General features: G+C 44.3%; 1 protein-coding gene across 2 annotated transcripts in view; it reads right to left on the bottom strand.

The window, feature by feature from the left end:
- The window catches only part of unc5b (unc-5 netrin receptor B), a 243,418-nt gene that overhangs the window by 82,085 nt on the left and 143,675 nt on the right, over positions 1 to 17,658 (bottom strand). Inside the window, exons 1-2 of one of the 2 annotated variants that reach the window (XM_041176268.1) lie at positions 1,636 to 1,734; positions 1,034 to 1,255 (exon numbers count right to left, since the gene is read on the bottom strand). In XM_041176268.1, the coding sequence (XP_041032202.1) occupies positions 1,034 to 1,255; positions 1,636 to 1,654 (241 nt within the window). In that variant the 5' untranslated portion in view covers positions 1,655 to 1,734. Of the gene's footprint in view, positions 1 to 1,033; positions 1,256 to 1,635; positions 1,735 to 17,658 lie in introns of those variants that run through there. The other variant, XM_041176267.1, reaches the window with a different exon arrangement.

The raw sequence follows: 17,658 nt of genomic DNA, 5'->3' as shown, positions 1-17,658 counted from the left end.
GAATTCTCTACCCCAGAGGGTTGTGGATGCTCCGTCGTTGAGATAAACAGGTTTTTGGTCTCCCTGGGAATCAAAGGACAGGAGGAATGGGCAGGAAAATGAAATTGAAGCACAAGGTCATCCACGATTGTACTGAATAGTGGAGCAGGCTTAATGGATCATACGGTCTACTCTTGCTCCAATTTCTTGTGTTCTGGCATAAATCAGTGTTTTGCCACGAAAATGTAATGTCCTTATAAGTAGCAGTTATATCCTCAGGGCTATTTAGCTTTGTTCATTCTGACAGAAACAAATTTCAGAAGTTAAAAAGCGCCTCTTTGCTTTTCTAACTGTTTAGAGTGAGGGTCAGAACAGGCTCGATGAGCCGCCTGGTCTCTTCCTGTCCTTCCATATTGTGCGTTAGTGGGTAAGTTTAAATTGATGCCTCCAAGAGAGAAACAAAGAAAACCAAGGAGGGAGAACCTGAAAGCAGGAGTATTTCTTTATTTGGGATGAATGGATGAAGATCTCTTCTACTCTCTCAATTTACAGAGAAAATAACCCTCCAAAGAAAATCTCAAGTTCCCATGCAAGCAACATTTATTCAGTGCCTTTCACAACCTTAGGATGCCCCAAAGCTCTTTGGAGCCAATGAAGTAATTGTTTTGAAGTGCAGTCACTGGGATGATGGAGGAAGCAGAGCAGCGCTAAGTAAGCTCCCACAAACAGCAATGCGAGAAAACCAGATCAACTCATTTTTATTTTGACTTTGGCTAAAATATAAATCTTGGCTCGGACACTGAGAAGAATTCCCCTGCTCTTCTTCCAAATAGTGCCATTGGCCTTTTTATGTCAACTGAGAGGGGGAGGCGTGACTTTGGTTTAACATCTCAGCTGAAAGACGGCAGTGTAGCACTCCCTCAGTACTGCGCTGGAACGTCCATTGCGAATTTTGTGTTCAAATCCCTGGAACAGGGCCTCAGTCGAGGGTAACCCTTCTAACCCAAGAGATGAGAGGAGCATTTGAAAGACTGGAATGGGTTCACACATTTACCTGTGATCTGATCCACATTCTCCTCAGTCACATGGTCCTTCTGGTGCACCCAGTCACCGTTGCACTTGAAGTAGATCTGCGTTGCTGGGGTTGCTGTGCAGGTCATTACAACTGGCTTGTTCTTGACAATGTAGGCATCATCTGGCTCCACCAGGAATCGCGGCAGAGGCTCTGCCGGAGAGGAGGGGAAGGACTCAGGAAGCACATCGCTGTATTCAGATCCTATGGGTTATAAGGAGGAGGGTGGAGATTACTAAAGAGTATTTAAGGAAGATTTAACTGCATGGCATTTAATATACAGCATAGTAGATTAGTCACACAGGAACCAAAAGCTGTCCATTATCCTGAGATAATGACACTAGTTACAGAGAACTCCAGCACTTAATCAATCAGCCTGGTGTCATAACAAGTGTGCAGTGCATTTTCTGCAGCCTAATGTGTTTACAGTCTCTTTCAGGTCAGATAATAAAGAATTGTTTAGTTTAGCAGTTTGCCAACCCCGACCAGCTGCCTTTCTATACTCTCAATATTTACAGTCAACCATTCCTCTCTTCAGCTGACGCAAGATTTGTTGCTATGTTTAAAATTGGATCTTTCTGCACCTTGGAGACTGCTAAGCATGCAGCATGCACTGCTCAAAGAGCTGGCGATTCAGGCTTTCCCCCGTGCGTTCAGCTCAGTCTCACATTTCCTCTCTCTCCTTCTCCCCAAAGCTATTTACAGGTTAAATGCCCGTACCATGTAGAGTTGGAGCGTACCTCCCCACCAATACGCACTTGCTTGACAGCAGTGCTGCTTATCTTTCAGCAGCAGCTCTGTGTAAAGAAAACGAGGGCTCTTATCATTCCATTCGAAAGGATTGCGTAAACACAGGGATCGAGAAGGATCAGATAAATTGCAAATTCCTCCCCTCAGATGCCCTCTTTGCCCAACTAATATGTCTTTCCCTCCCTTCCTGCAAGGTTCCTAGCCCCCACATTATTGAAAGTGGGCACCGTCCACCGATAGGAGAATTCTTCTATGGTTCCAGGAGGCAAGGAGGAGCGCGGTAACTTCCAGGACTAGAATCGAGCATTTCAGACCATCTCCTTAATTTCAGAGCTCAGAAACAGAGAGCACGGGTCATTGATTGATTGTCAGCTGGTTTATTCATTAAATGCCTCTGCAAACTTCCTGTTAGAATTATTATTAATGACTTGTAGGAACAGAAAAAGGCCATTCAGCTCATCGAGGCCCCACCCACCATTCAATTTGACCACGGCTGACAGGTCAGGCCATTGGACTGGGATCAGGTATCTGAACAGGGTCAGGAGTTGGAGAATGGGATTAGTGTAGTCAGACCTTTATCGACTGGCACATAAACGATGGGCTGATTGGCCTCCTTCTGCGCTGTCATCGCCTATGAGTCTACCTCGCTTGCCTGAAAACCATTCGGTCGATAAAGGAACGCATTTGAAAATCTGGACTAGTGGGATGAACGCTCTGTGAAAGAGGATTTGAAGGGTGAACGGCAAGCGAAGGATGCGCAGTCAATAGATAATTCAAGGAAAAGAAGCAAGAGAAAATTTTAAGGGGTCAAAATCCAATCGAGGAATGGACTGTTTGTATTGAACCACCAATGAGAGAAAACAGAGAACAAGCTGTTTTTGTTGCAGTGAGGGTCAGCATCACAGATTAATATAAATAAAACTTATACTAATGAGGCACAGACACTAGGACGGATATGTGAATATATAAACATACAAATTAGGAGCAGGAGTAGGCCACTCAGCCCCTCGAGCCTGCTCCACCATTCAATAAGATCATGGCTGATCTGATTGTGGCCTGAACTCCACATTCCCCACCTAGCCCCCCCAATAAACTTTGACTCCCTTGTTAGTCAAGAATATATCTACTTCTGCCTTAAACATATTCAATGAGCCTGCCTCCACTGCTCTCTGGGGAAGCGAGTTCCAAAAGTTCATGACCCTCTGAGAAAAAAGATTTCTCCTCATCTCCATCTTAAATGGGAGAGCACTTATTTTTAAATTGTGTCCCCTAGTTCTAGTCTCAAGTAACAAGAAAGGGCAAAATCAGGAACCAACACATCAGGGGATGTCAGTGAAGGTTTCAGGAGCATCGAAGAAAGTAGTCAAAAAGAGATTGAAATGGTTGTACAGAGAAAGAGAGAGAGGGGAATGTAGGGAAGTGAGCGGTGGAGTTGGGACTGCCAGGAAGAAGGAGAAGAGGAAGGCCTCAGACCAGATGGGAAGATGTGGTGATGAGAGAATTAAACACAGTGAGACTGGAAGAGGAGTGGATGACTGACAGGAGGATATGGAGAAGGGCCATCAAACCAGCACTGTGGTGATTTCAAGTCAAATGGGAGAATCTGAAAGATGAAGAGCGACACTATAGCTGTGGCTGTTGTTAAATGGCTGACTTGCTATCTCCCTCAAGGAGAGCTCTTGTTTAAAACCTGCTGAACACTGAAGGGCACAAACCCTGAAAATATAAGCAACGATTAACAAAACCACATTTGCCTGCAAGTAATTGGGGGGGGAAAAAATAAGTCCACTTTTTGCAATTCTGCCCAACAACAGCTTTTAGAAAAGATAATGCACGAAACTCCAGGCAAGCACCGATTTTTCCAGGAGATCCAAGAAGCAGTTTAAAGGAGAAGTGGCTGATGAAACATTAACCCCTCACCTCCTTAAACAGATTCCGGGTCTCTGCTGAGCGAGTCTGTATGGTACTTTTAACCTGGAAACCTGTCTTAATGGCCGGGGTTTTCTAGCATTGCCAGTGGTGGGCATCATTGTGGGCGGGGCAGGAGGATTAGGAGAACGGCCAACAATCAGTTGAATTTTGGACGCTCTCCAAATTTTTCCGCTCCGCCCACGATGATGCCCACCTCTGGCAGGACCAGCAAATCATACCCAGTGTCAATAAAATTATTCAGTGTGTTTGAAACCATTCCAAGGCGTTTCAGTCTCAGTTGATCCTTACCTTCAGTACCCTAAAGCTAATATCCCCTAAAGCTAATATCCCATAAACATTCCCTTCCATTCCTTTTACTTGAAATCCTACATCAAATTCACCTTTTTGACCAAGTTTTAAACGGCCACAGTTAACGTGCCTCGTTCTTGAGCTATATGTTGGTTTTCTTTCCTGATGTAGCCTCTGTGACGCACCTCAAGATGCTCCTACATTAAAGGTGCTGTATAAATGCAAGTTGTCATTGGTGAATCCAAGAGAGTTCATATCTTGAAGCACTAGCTGTGAAGTGTTTTCTCCGAGAGAGGGATATTGATTATTTATACTTGGCTTCTGTGCTACAGATTCTTACTCCAAAGAACAACCATCTCCGAATGCAAAAAACAACTCTTTAACATTAAATATAATTATTCAGAGGATTTTCTTAGATGTAAATCAATGTGGAATAAAACCATTTGCATACCATATCAATACACTTTGTTTTTCACTGGCAATGTTTTGTCACAAATATGCTCCAGTGTAAAGGGAAACATTGAGTGTCCTTTCCACATATTAAGGCTGGAAAGAACTCGTGTTGATACCATTGTGTGAATGCTTAACTCACATGCGTCAAATTCCTCTCCCTGTCATTTTAATGGAGGCATTACACAGGTTACCATCTTGTTCAAACAGCAAAGAAATGATCCATCGTACACCTGCATTAAGTATTTTTACAGCGCCAACAGCAGTTGTCAGTCTGTAAAATATGCAAAAATGGCCAAGATCATTGCCCTGTGTGGGACATTGCTTCTGGTGCCTGGCCAGATAATGAACTGCAGCCTTTTGCGTGGCCCACAAGCTGGTGAAAGCGAGGCAGTGGGGAATTAGAAACAGGTCAAGCATTAACAATACAATATTTATTAATGGACTACGATAGAAAATGGGATTAGTGCAAACTCAAAGCCTATCACAGTTCTCCAACTGCCTACTGAAGCAATTACTTTGACAAATCCACTTATTACGATGTTTGAAAAGTTAGCCGATTTCAGCACAAGTCTTCCAGTTGTTGCACCTCCATCACACTTCATTAATGGGAGAATGATCAGATCAGTTTAGCGATGTTGACTGAAGGATAAATAGTGTCCAGGACACAGGGGATAACTCCCCTGTTCCCATTCTCCACTTTTGTATCAGAAGGAGGCAGGGCCATGTGTCTCATCTGAAAGGCAGCCCCCCGACAGTGCGGCACTGGGAGTGTCAGCTGAGACGCTCAAGTCTGTGGGAGTGTGGCTTGGAGGTCTGCAGAGATGAGAGTGGTTACCCTCGCAGCCGAGGCTGAAGGCCAACTCCACGGGTTTCAAAAATCTGCTGTGAATGGCTCTTTGTTATGCAGATGGTTGCACTGAGCTTTTTCAGGGCAATTGGTTCTGTTGCCATTTGTTTGACCCACAAGTGAAGGCAAAAAAAAAACACACAAGTAGCTGCAATTTTCCACCAGAGCCAGATGTCTTGGCTATTGGTGAAGAACAATCATTCCAACCACATGAAACACTTGGCTTGTACCAGGGCGAATTGAAATAAATATACAGGTCAAACTGACCTGTGGAAAAAAAAAGTCTAGCTGGAAACTCATTTTTTCATGCAGTGAGGTCCAATTAGAGATAGACCCCCTTAGTTTCCTTTCAGAACATTAAGAAAATTGGACCGTCTTGTATGGTCTTTTTAAAAAATTTTTGTACTAGTTGCATTTATTGAGGGCTTCAGCCTAGCGCGATGTCTCAAAGCACTTCACACGGGAGCTATTGTTGGCCTGCACACCCAGACAAATGTGACAGCCATCCAGCAAAACCTTCCAAAATCAACATGTCTACTACAAGATGCATTGTAACCTGGTCACCGCCATCACAGGACGTATCCGTCTGTCGGATGAGACAGGAAACCGAGGCCCCGTCTGCCCGCTCAGGTGGATGTGACGGATCCCATGGCACTATTTTGAAGGAGAGAAGGGGAGTTTTCCCCAGTGTCCAGGCCAATATTTATCCCTCAATCAACATCACTCCCCCACCCCCTGCCAAAAAATAGATTATCTGGTCATTATCACATTGCTGTTCATGGGATCTTGCCGTGCGGCAAATTGGCTGCCGTGTTTCCTACATTACAACAGTGAGTACATTTCAAAGAAAGTACTTCCTTGAATGTAAAGTGCTTTGCGATATCCTGAGCTTGCGAAAGGCGCTATATAAATGCAAGCTGTCTCTTCCTTTTGCTGAAACGTGTGTTTTGAAACTGGGCGCGTGAGAGTCCGAAAGTTCTGGCAAGCTGTCATCAGATTCCTGGATTTCTTCAGCATTTCTTGACTGGCTAGCGTCAATGCTGTACCCTAACAGAAAACACGCTGTCTGCAATTTGAGCAGGTTTTACCTCTGGCTATCTGACACTGCTTTTCAGAAGTTACGAGCTGCAGGGTCCTAAGAGTGTGTCAATATCTGGGAGGGAAAAGAGAAGAGAGATGACCTGTCCGGCGACATGCTGAAGCACCACGAAATGCAATTACTTTACATGTTAAGCAGTTGCTCGGCTTGTACCAAGCTTCTGCACAGTTTTAATTTTACACCATGGCGTGCGCTCACAGGAACAAGCATACCCTTTGTGTTCCCAGTAAAACGATTGCAGGAATGCGTCAGGTTAATGCGCAAGAAAGGCACCATTTATTATCCAGCAAACAGCCTCATTAATAAACCCATGTCACGTTTCCAAATTGCAAATGATGAATGGCAAGATGACTTGGCTTCCCCCAGAGCCACAAAATACAGTCGGTGGCATAAAGCTGCACAGAAATATCAGACTGTTGCTGGAGGGAGTTCACATGTGAAATGTGTGGTTCGTTTGACAGGACATTTCCCACAAGCATTTGCTTTTGGGTGGTCTGTAGAGCCTGGAGTTTGAAAGGATGGTTTCACATGATGAAAGACCCAACAAGGCAGAGTTAGGAGGAAATGTCATAAAAACTCCTCAGCCTTGAGAGGAGGATTACTTGAAGAGGCCTTGCACACACACACACACGCACACAAACACACACACACATGCCACACACAAACACACACGCCACATACACACACAAACACACCCCAGATACTGAGCGGAATTGAAAGGATTCTTCAGCGGCACTATTTCAAATTCAGTGGCCATGGAACGAGGGACGGTTAGTATACACACATCACCCATGCACAGTACAGAAACAGGCCACTTAGCCCAACAGTTCCACGCTGGTGTTTATGGTCCTGTTGTGCTTCCTCCTACCGCTCTTTATCTCAGCCTATCAGCCAATCCTTCCATTCCTTTTTCCCTTATATGTTTATCTAACCTTTCCTTTAACGCATCAGTGCAATTTACCTCAACTACTCCACATTCTACTCCCTGGGCAAAGAAGTTTCTCCTGAATTCTCCCTTGGGGTTATTAGTGACTGCCTTATATTTATAGCCCCTAGTTCTGCTCTCCCCTAGAAATGAAAACATCATCTCCATGTCTACCCTATCAATTCACTTCATAATTTTGAATACTTCCAATAGGTAACCTCTCGGCCTTCACTCTTCCAGAGAAAAGAGCCCCAGTTTGTTCAGTCTTCCCTAATATTTATAACATCTCAGTACCTGTATGAGCCCCGCAAATCTTATTTTTTTTGCAACTTCCTCAGCACCTTTGTAAAAAGGCCAGTTCAGGACTAATGAAGATGAAGGGGGAGATTGAATAGAGGTGTTCATTACCATGACGGGCTTTGATTGAGTAAGTAAGGAGAAGCTGTTTTCACTGGCAGAAGGGTCAATATCCAAAGGACACAGTTTAAGGTAATTGGCAACATGAGGAAACGTTTCTTTCTTGCAGCAAGTGAGTTGTTGTGATCTGGAATGTGCTGCCTGAATGGATGGTGGAAGCTGATTTCATAATAACTTTCAAAAGGGGAGTTGGATAAATACTTAAAGAGTATGGGGAAAGAGCAGGGGGAGTGGACTAATTGGATAGTTCCACCAAAATGCTGGCACTGGAGTGCTCTAATCATACTTCTATGATAACACCACCAACGAAAGAAAAAACATTCTAAAATAAAATTTGGACAAATTGGGAGATATTCTGGTCAGGACTTGTAGTTAATTTTACAGGTGGCACCATATTTCCAGAAGTTAATGAGTGGGATGCATTTTCAATGTGACTTGTTACTCAGGCCTGAACGCAGGAAGTCAATGAGATTTCAGTTCCCTTATCAAATGGATTAAAGCTCAACAATACATGAGGAAATAATAAATCAATCCTTCAGCTATTTAAAGACAGGAAAAGTTCTGTTAACGGATCTTGGAATATTGACTGATCTGGAGTTTCATGACATTTCAAACGTCCCATGAAGGAATAAGCCTCATCATTGCCACAGTGCCACAAACAAACTCGCCTCATTTAATCAGCACCATGTTTATTAATGAACTACCAACAATTTGTTTTGAGGGTTGGAAAGAGTTTTCATTTCTATAGCACCTTTCTCCACCTTAGGATGTCTCAAAATGCTTCACAACCAATTAAATATTTTTGAAGTGCCGTAAAGTAGAAAACAGCCAATGAGATATATGACCAAATAAGCTGTTGTATTGTTGGTGCTGGCTGAGGGATAAACATTGGCCCGGACACCAGGGAAAATGCCCCTGCTCTTCTTTGACATAGTGATGCAGGATCTTTTATGTCCACCTGAGAAGGTGGATTAACATCTCATCCAAAAGATGGCTCCTCTGACAGTGCAGCATTCCATCAGTGCTTTTACGGGGATGCTAGCCTGGATTACAAGCTCAAGTCTCTGGAATGGAGTTTGAACTCACAATCATCTAATTCAGAAACAAGGGCGCGACCCAATGAGCCACAGCTAACACCTCCAGGGGCAAAGGTGACAACCTCCTCTATTTCCCAATGTCAGAGATTAAACAGTGAGCAGAGTGTCCATTGCCCATGCATTATCCAATTCAAATTAGCTTACAAAGGAAGGCTGATTGATAAAACTACTCTCAGCAACTCTCGACCGTCACAATGAGTACCAGTGTAAAATTTCAGGGAAGCTGTAGAACTATTAAGCTGTGGTTACGGGCCTAAGTATGTCATTTTTCACTGACTTTCTCTTGCTGAAGGTCTTTTGACATACTCTTCTCCACTTCCTTATTTTTAGTTTGAGAATAATCCTCGACTTCAATCCACCTACGGTGAAAAAAATCTCCTATTTAGAAACAGATGGTGGGCACTTTTACCCAATGCCCCATGCTGCTATGTTAAATTATGAAAAGCTACAATCCCCCTGTAGCTTACCAACAATTTACCCTTCAACTCTCATCACCTTACTGTATCTGTCGAGTTTCCCTGCCTCAATGGTTTTAGAACGTATCTCTGCACATCTCAGTTTGAAGTTGATTCCAATTGACCTGCATGAGCAGAGCCAATTCAAACTGGTTTACTGTAATCTTTCCTGACTATGATACCATCAAGGCTCTTTATAGGTGAACGTTAGAATCAATTCAAGTCTATCAGAGTCTGAACATGGAAAAAGGTTCACAATGCAGGGAAGAGGGATGCTTTATTTCTTCACGCTCCCTGAACCAACGTAGCTCCAGCACAATTAATGCAATGGGAAGCATACTTGTTGCCTTTGCATGACTTGCCATACATCGTATTACATTTGAGTCCACACACAGAAATGGCCCAATAGCCCCATGCTGGGGAGATGGTGGCATAGTGGTATTATCACTCGGCTAACGATCCCGTAGACCCAGGCTAATACTCTGGGGACATGAGGTCAAATGGCAGCTGGTGGAATTTAAATTTAATTAAAAAAAAAAATCTGGAATATAAAAGCTAGTTTCAGCAATAGTGACATGAAACTATAATCGATTGTCGTGAAAACCCATCTGATTCCCTAATGTCGTTTAGGGAAGGGAATCAGCCATCACTACCTGGCCCAGCCTACAGGTCAACCTCGGCCCACAGCCACGTGGTCAATCCTTAACTGCCCTCTGAAATGGCCTAACAAGTTACTCAGTCGAAGGGCAATTAGGGACGGGCAACAAATGCTGGCCTTGCCAGTGACGCCCACATCCCATGAAAGAATATTTTTAAAATGCTGGTGTTTATACTCCTCCCAACCGACTTCAACTATCCTTATCGCTACAATCTTCTCTTCCTTTCTCCCTCATGTGCTTGTCCCGGAGCGGAAACTACGTGATCTGCCCCAACCACCCTACCTGGGACTGAGTCCCACATTCTAACCACTCTCCGAGCTGAACAAATTTCTTCCTTGCCAGCTGGACCCAAAAGGAATGCGCAAAGGGAATCGCCCCTTTTGGACTTTGTCTGATCCTTCGCTGGTGGAAAATCCACTGTGGTGAAGGTGAACTGGTGTCAAAGCATCGCACAGCGCCTCTGCATTGCCAGCCTGAACATTCTACCTATCCTGCTGATCAAAAGCAGCAGCACCATTACCGTCAATACAGGGGAAAAGGGACATCGGGTAAACATTAGCACCAGAAAGTACCATAATTACTTTAATATAGAGGCCATGGCTTAATATAAAATAAATTAAACTGAGCAAACTACCCTTATGAGAGTCAGTAACAATTATTTACCTTGCTATGTTGGAGAGTGGTGGCAAGTTGCTTTGACTCGTATTCAAGTGATTACCTCTTGTTTTCCAGGAGGTTAAGACCAGAACTGAAATGTTTGAAGCCATCATTGCATTTTCCCCCACTGGCCTGGGAATAATTTACGCTTCTGCAAGCCTGCTTTCTATCCGTTCCTCTTGTTCGGACAAAAGCGAAAAGTCAAATCCCAGAACACTTGAGCTGCGCGGCAACCAGGATAAAGCGTGTGCTGCTTTTGGCATCCGTGAGCAGGGCACCGCTGGTTATGGTAGCGGGCAACTATACACAGGGGCAGAGGATAAATCGCTAATCTCCAGCCTGCCCTCACCTTAGACCATAGCAGGAGAGGCTGTGCAGACAACGCCAAAATTGCAACACCCTTTTTAAAGGGAGTCTGTGACACTTAAAGAGAAAATGAAGATGGGAGTTCTGCAGGCACACTGTACCCCACCCCACCCCCCCCCAATCTCTTCTCAAACTTCCCGTGGCTACTGAAAGAGTGTGAAGTCTTCTAGAAAACAGCCCAGTTATTTCTAAGAATAAAGTAAACAAGAAAGAATGTCATTCAGAAACATGACTTTTGAAATATTAAGAGCTTTCAGCAACTGGAATGCTCATTACCTAACAACCAGTTTCCTCCTGGCACTGTGAAAGGAGTCAAGGTGTGATCTAACTGAATGGTAGAGTGGGTTGGAGGGGCTGAATGGCCCCCTCCTGTTCCTATTGATCATGAGCTGTCTCAATTCTGTAGGCCCAGCTGCTTCCTCATCATCTCCTTTAATGCCTTTTGCTCCAAACAGGCTAAAGCACAGAAGCACTCTGCAATGAAATCCAAGAAGTATCCCATTCACTACTTGCCCTGGAATAACTGAAATGTAAATCACATCATCTATTCAATGTGGAACTTAGCCAGAGAGCGTGCATACAGATACAAGCTCAGATATATATGTACATAAAATTTATTTAGAAATGTCTGACTGTGCGCTGTAAATTATTCCTATTTATCTTAAATTTCCATGGCTTCCTGTGTATTCTCAGAGTTGTGGCTGTAAAGTTAGACCTTTGTTTACATAGCAAGCTGAACAAAATTAGATTGGGTCATGGAACCGAGCTGTCTGGCTCTGCTGTGTTTATGTCCGTATCATATTTGTAACAAAATTGAATGTCCTTCAGTGCACGACTAAACGGGAGGTCATCATCTCATCAATGCTCAGTTTATACAGGGCGCTCAAGCCTGTAAATATTTGATTCTCTTACTGTCAAAGCATGTAACCCTGCCAAGGAAAAGCAGTTAATCCAGGGACACAAGTCAATTCAAGTAAGCCTTGAAAGAACAGAACCACATTCCAGTTTGGTGTCATTAGGCAGGGGGATAATCCATTATTTTTTTTTTAGTCGCCGAGGTCCCTTCTTTTGCATTGGGAAACTCAGAGATGCAGGACTTCACTCAGTTCGCAAAGAATAAAAACGGGACCAGTGTAGATCAGGAAGTAGGCAGGCTGCCAACTTTGGTTGGACTTAATCCAGGGCCTCCTGCATCCAATGGACTTGCTCCCAACATTGACTGTCTCAGCAAGTTCATTCTCACAGGACAACCCCCTGCCCCGCCACCAATCCATCACCACCATTAGCAACTGAGCAGGTTCTCCCCCCCACTCCCCCACCCAATGGGATGACCCTTGACTGTCAGTGAGACAGTACTTCCTTCCCTCCTATCGCCAACATATTACAAATAAGAAAGAAAAGTGTTCAGAGTAAATGGAAAAAATACGCATGATATTTGGTTTTCACTCCTGCCTATCATTTTTCACTCTGGTTTCTTGCAGCAGAGTCCTGGGTAATTAATCTTTAATTCCTGAAGACTCAAGGCCAGCCCTAAACCCTAAGGATGGTGGGATCAGGTGACACTAACCTCTGCATTCAAAAACCTGGAAGGCTGCAAAGGGGAAGCAAAGGAAGGGTCAGGTCAGTGAGAAAGTCTGTAGTTTGCAAGCTCTGGAGACGAATAAACTTTGTTGGATGACCACGTGATGAATCTCAATTTCAACACAGCGATGATGCAGGGGCAGGAATGAAGTACAGGCACGGAGGTATATTTGGATCTATAAAGAACAAGAGAGAGAAGAAGCCATTGTGGCGAAACAGAAAAGGAGAGAGAAAGAAAGAGAGTGAGAAGGAGGCAAGAAACGTGTTGAGAGATTTAAGGCTCAAGGTAGGAGAAGCTATCAGGAGGGAGGAGGTGACAAAGAAGTAGAGGAGATCAGGAAGAATAAAGGCAGGGATCTTTCACAGGTAAAGAAGTTTCTCCTGAATTCCCTGGTGGATGTCTCGGTGACTATTGATGGCCTCTGGTTATGCTTTTCCCAACAAGTGGAAACATTGGGCATCAGCTGAAGCAGCATGTGATGATGTCGGGCGAGCGTCCCAAACATCATCGCGCACTCGCCCACCAACAATTAAGAGGCCTGTTAAGGCCATTAACGTAGTAATCCACGGCGATTTCTCGTTGCCCGTCCAACGTTATGGTTGGCGGGCGGGCAAATCGACCAGGCGGCCTTTGCCTTTTTGAGGAAACCTCATCCAAGGGCAGGATGAGGTTTCTGATATTAATTTAAAAAAAAACGTTTGGACAGAATTTACATCAGGTGACTGATCCTGGTGCTTTTCGGCATTTTGAAAACCTTTATTTATGGCTTTTGAATTCTTCAGCTCCCTGAGGCAGCTGTCTGCCTTCAGGGAGTTTTCTATGAGGGCCACTCCTCAACAGCGCTGGCTTCAGCGCTTTGCCCTCTTCTCGCCGCCCCCCCCAGCCCAGGCAGTGCTGAGCCTTTCATGCTGGTTGGCCGTTAATTGGGGGTTGGGGGCCCATCGCGGGCAGTGGCCTGTTTCCCGGCCGCTCGCCAAATTCAAAATCCTGCCCTTTCTCTCCGTATCCATTCCAGCAAAGAATTTTACAGCCCCGCCCGCCAGTGGGATTTTCCAGTCTTGTTGTTCAATGGACCTTTGAACGGATCACCTCATTTCAGAGCCCGACCCTCGCCACAATGGGACTGTAACATTCCACCAATAACTTTAAAGATCTCTATTAGGGCGCCCCGCAGACTTCCTTTATCAAGAGGGATTAAGCCTGTCAATGCTTTCCTGATACGTGTACCCACCCATCTGGTATCATCCTTGTAAATCTCTTCTGCACCCTTGGTGCCTCTATGTCCTTTTTATAATCTGACAATCAGAACTCTAAGTGTGGCCTAACCAAGACATTACTCCAGATGCACAACTTTTTAGGTTAAACGCTTTGCCTTTAAAGTATTAATCTGCTCAATCATCGTCCCAGGTTGATATCCTGGGATTCCCTTCCCAACACAGGCTGCAGCAGTTTAAGGGGCAGTCCCACCACCCAAGCACCTGGGAAATTGGCAATGCTAAATGTGGCCTTGCCAATGCTGCCAGTGTCCAGGGAACAATATTTTTCTAAGAAAGTATTGGTGTTGCGAAGGTTAATTGTGGGAATATTGAACATTCGGTGGTGCCCAGAGGCCATGATGGTACTTAGCAAGCAGCTTCATCGATCAATTCTTTGCCACTGTTACACAGCAGGTGACCGATCGTAAACTGCACAGTCACTCTCGTGACACATGGACAGCAACCTTGGAATAACATTGCCATCAAGAGAATTTCTGCTATCTGTATTTCTCAAGGAGTATTCTCAAAGCCACACATTAATCTCGCTCTGAAACAATTACTACAAATACTGAACTGAAACAGAGCGCACAGTGGGGCTATTTTGAAATGGCCAACCCCGGAACCTCTGCTCCCTTTTAGCTACACATTGGAGATTCACTCCCTAGTACGGAATCCTTTCTTTCAGGATTCTTGAGCAGAGAAATTACACAGCACATGCTTCCTTCTTGCTTGTCCCTGGGAGAGAAGCTCGGCTGTATGAAGAGATTGTCGTGCTGTGCACAAATGCACAGCAGATGTATCAACTGCTGCACATCAACCTGATTTCTCTCTCACCCATTTGCAGTGCTTGAACAAGTCAAATCCCACTTTAATTATCTGGGACTTTTACAGTCTTTTGAGAATCAATTTCTGGGATTCCAGCTGTTTATAATGAAGGTCACGGGCTGAGGGTGATTGAAGAAATCAAATTTCATCTTCCCACTTCCACATAGATCTCTCCCTCTCTAACTGTGACCTTCTATGTTGTTTTAAAGAAGCTCAACACAAGGTCAAGGAACATTTCCGCATCTTTCTATTAATCACTTTGCAAGTCACTGGGCCTTAATCATTCACTTAAGTATTGCTGAGAAAACAGACATGCTGTCAAAGCTTTTCATCTGGCACTCATCAGGACTTAAACCAAGAACACCAAATTTCGGAACAACAAGTTACGCTACAGGAGGAAAGGGTGCTGATTGGTTGACAAGTGCACTCTGACTGGTTCACCCTTATTCACTTTAATAACTTCAGACTTTGGCTTCTTGTTGCGAGAGATGTCAGTGATGTGGGGTGGGAATTACATAGCATTTACAGGACAGAAACAGGCCATTTGGCCCAACTGGTCCATGCTGGTGGTTATGCTCCACATGAGCCTCCTCCCCGTCATCTCCATCTCACTCTTCCACCAGATCCTCCTAGTCCTTTCTTCCCCACTCGCTTATCTAGTTTTGCCTTAAATGCTTCTATACTACGCACCTCAGCTACATCATGTACAAGTGAGTTCCACATTCTCACCACTTTCGGAGTAAAGAATTTTCTCCTGAACTGTCAGCTGGATTTATTAATGATCATATATTTATGGCCCCTGGTTAGAGTCTCCCCCACAAATGGACCAGAATTTTTACCTCATTGGGTGGGTGTGCACCCCGACATTATTGCGCACTCGCACGATATTTCAGTCTGTGGGCGCACGGGGGAGTAGGCAGTGAGCTTGCCAACAATTAACAGACACATTAAGGCCATTAAAGTACCAATTAAATGCAATTTTTCACTGCCCAGCCAACCCAATGTTCGACGGGCAGGTGAAAAGGCCAAGTGGCCTTTGTATTTTTTAGGAAACCTTATCCACGGGCAGGATGAAGTTTCCGACAGCAATCAAAAATAAAACAGAAAATTTTAACTTTTCATTAAAAACGTGTCCCTGCTCATGTGATAGAGTCACATCGGGGAACATGTTTTCTAACATTTTTAAATCCTTTATTTTTGTCATTTTCTATCTTCATCTCCCTGAGACAGCTCCGGGCCTCAGGGTGCTTTTCCTGTTCGCAATGCGCAAATTTGCACACTCCCCTCCTCACCCGCCCCCCCCCCCAACCCCCTCCACAACCCTTGAGTTGTCAAGCCAAGATGGGAATGTTGATGTTTAGACAGTGGGAAAAGGGAAGATGGGTTAGTTCTTGGAGTGTGGAATTTTCAGAGGAACACTAGGCTGGCATGGTGGATGTACCAACTGGGTGTTGTCCTGTATACTCTTCCCCCTGGGCTCCTGACCCAATTCTGCCATCTTGGTCTGTGGCCATTTCTACTTGCCTCTCTCCCAGCCCCACCATCTCAACCTTTCCTACGCTCTGTGTGTCTCTCATATGTCTTTAATTTCTCTTGCTATTGTGGCAACCAAGTCACAAGGTCGTGGGTTCAAATCCCACAGCGGAGACTCGAGTGAAAAATCTATACTGACACTCTGGTGTCGGTACTGAGGGAACGCAGCACTCTGAGGGGGCCTGACAGGGTAGATGTTGAGAAGATGTTTCCACCTTGAACTAGGGGACATAGTTACAGAACAAGGGGACACTCGTTTAAAACTGAGATGCGAAGGAATTTCTTCTCACAGAGGGTAGTGAATGTCTGGAATTCTCTACCCCAGAGAGTTGTGGAGGCGAGATCACTGAAAGAGGAGGTAGATCGATTTTTGAAATGTCGGGGAGTTGAGGGCTATGAGGAGCTGGCACGAAAGAGGAGTTGAGGCCTGGGGCAGATCAGCCATGATCTTATTGAATGGCGGGGCAGGCTAGAGGGGCCGAATGGCCTATTCCTGCTCCTATTTCTTATGTTCTTATGTAAATGGGGATTTTAGATGAGATGTTAAACCGAGGCACTTTCTTCTATCCTGGGGGATAAAACGAACAAAAATCATGGCACTGTTTTGAAGAAGAGCAGAGAGTTATCCTGGCCAATATTTATCGCTCAACCAACATCTAAAAAAAATATTCAAAAGCAAAATACTGCAGACGCTGGAATAAAAACAACAACAAAAGAAAAATGCTGGAAATACTTTTCCCAGCCCTGATGAAAGGTCACAGATCTGAAACATTAACTCTTTCTCTCTCCAAGGACACTACCAGTCCTGTTGAGCATTTCCAGCATTTTCTGTCTTTATAGCTAAAGCAGATTGACAGGCCATTATCACTTGGCCGTTTGTAGATCTTGCTGCGTGCAAATTGGTTGCCGTGTTTCCTACATTACAATAGTGACTACACTTCAAAAGTGCTAAATTGGTTGTAAAGTGCTTTGGCATGTCCTGAGATCATGAAAGGCTTTGTACACACAGCTTTCTTCTGCATGTGTATGTGTTTCTCCTTTCACCCTCGTCCTGTCCGTTTTTAAATCCCATGTTTCTTTTGAGAGATCACACCGCTCCACGGAATCCTGCCTGCTGACTGTTCCCAGAATTTTCAGTTTGATTTTTCAAGATTATTGGATTTTCTCTGCTGTGAGTGATTGCATTCTGCAAATCTGACAACATATCTGTTAAAACTGACAACCTGGGCCCTGTTTTGCACAGTCCTGAGCACAGTATTTTGAGCATTACATATTCAAGGAATATTTACCCCTTCATATTCCCGTTTGTAATGCCACACAGGCAACTAAAAAAGGGGGACAGGGTGTTGCAGGACCAGGTGAATCAAAAATGCTTTCCTGTTCTAGTTACATTAATTGCAGCAAGTCACCTTTTCATATTGATATGATTTAATAGTGTAATTTCAAGGCTCCATTGAAGAAACTGC

Source organism: Carcharodon carcharias, chromosome 28, assembly GCF_017639515.1.
Source record: "Carcharodon carcharias isolate sCarCar2 chromosome 28, sCarCar2.pri, whole genome shotgun sequence".
Lineage (NCBI taxonomy): Eukaryota > Metazoa > Chordata > Chondrichthyes > Lamniformes > Lamnidae > Carcharodon > Carcharodon carcharias.
The sequence above is the reverse complement of the archived record's forward strand: the minus strand, read 5'-3'. Positions and strand labels throughout refer to the sequence as shown.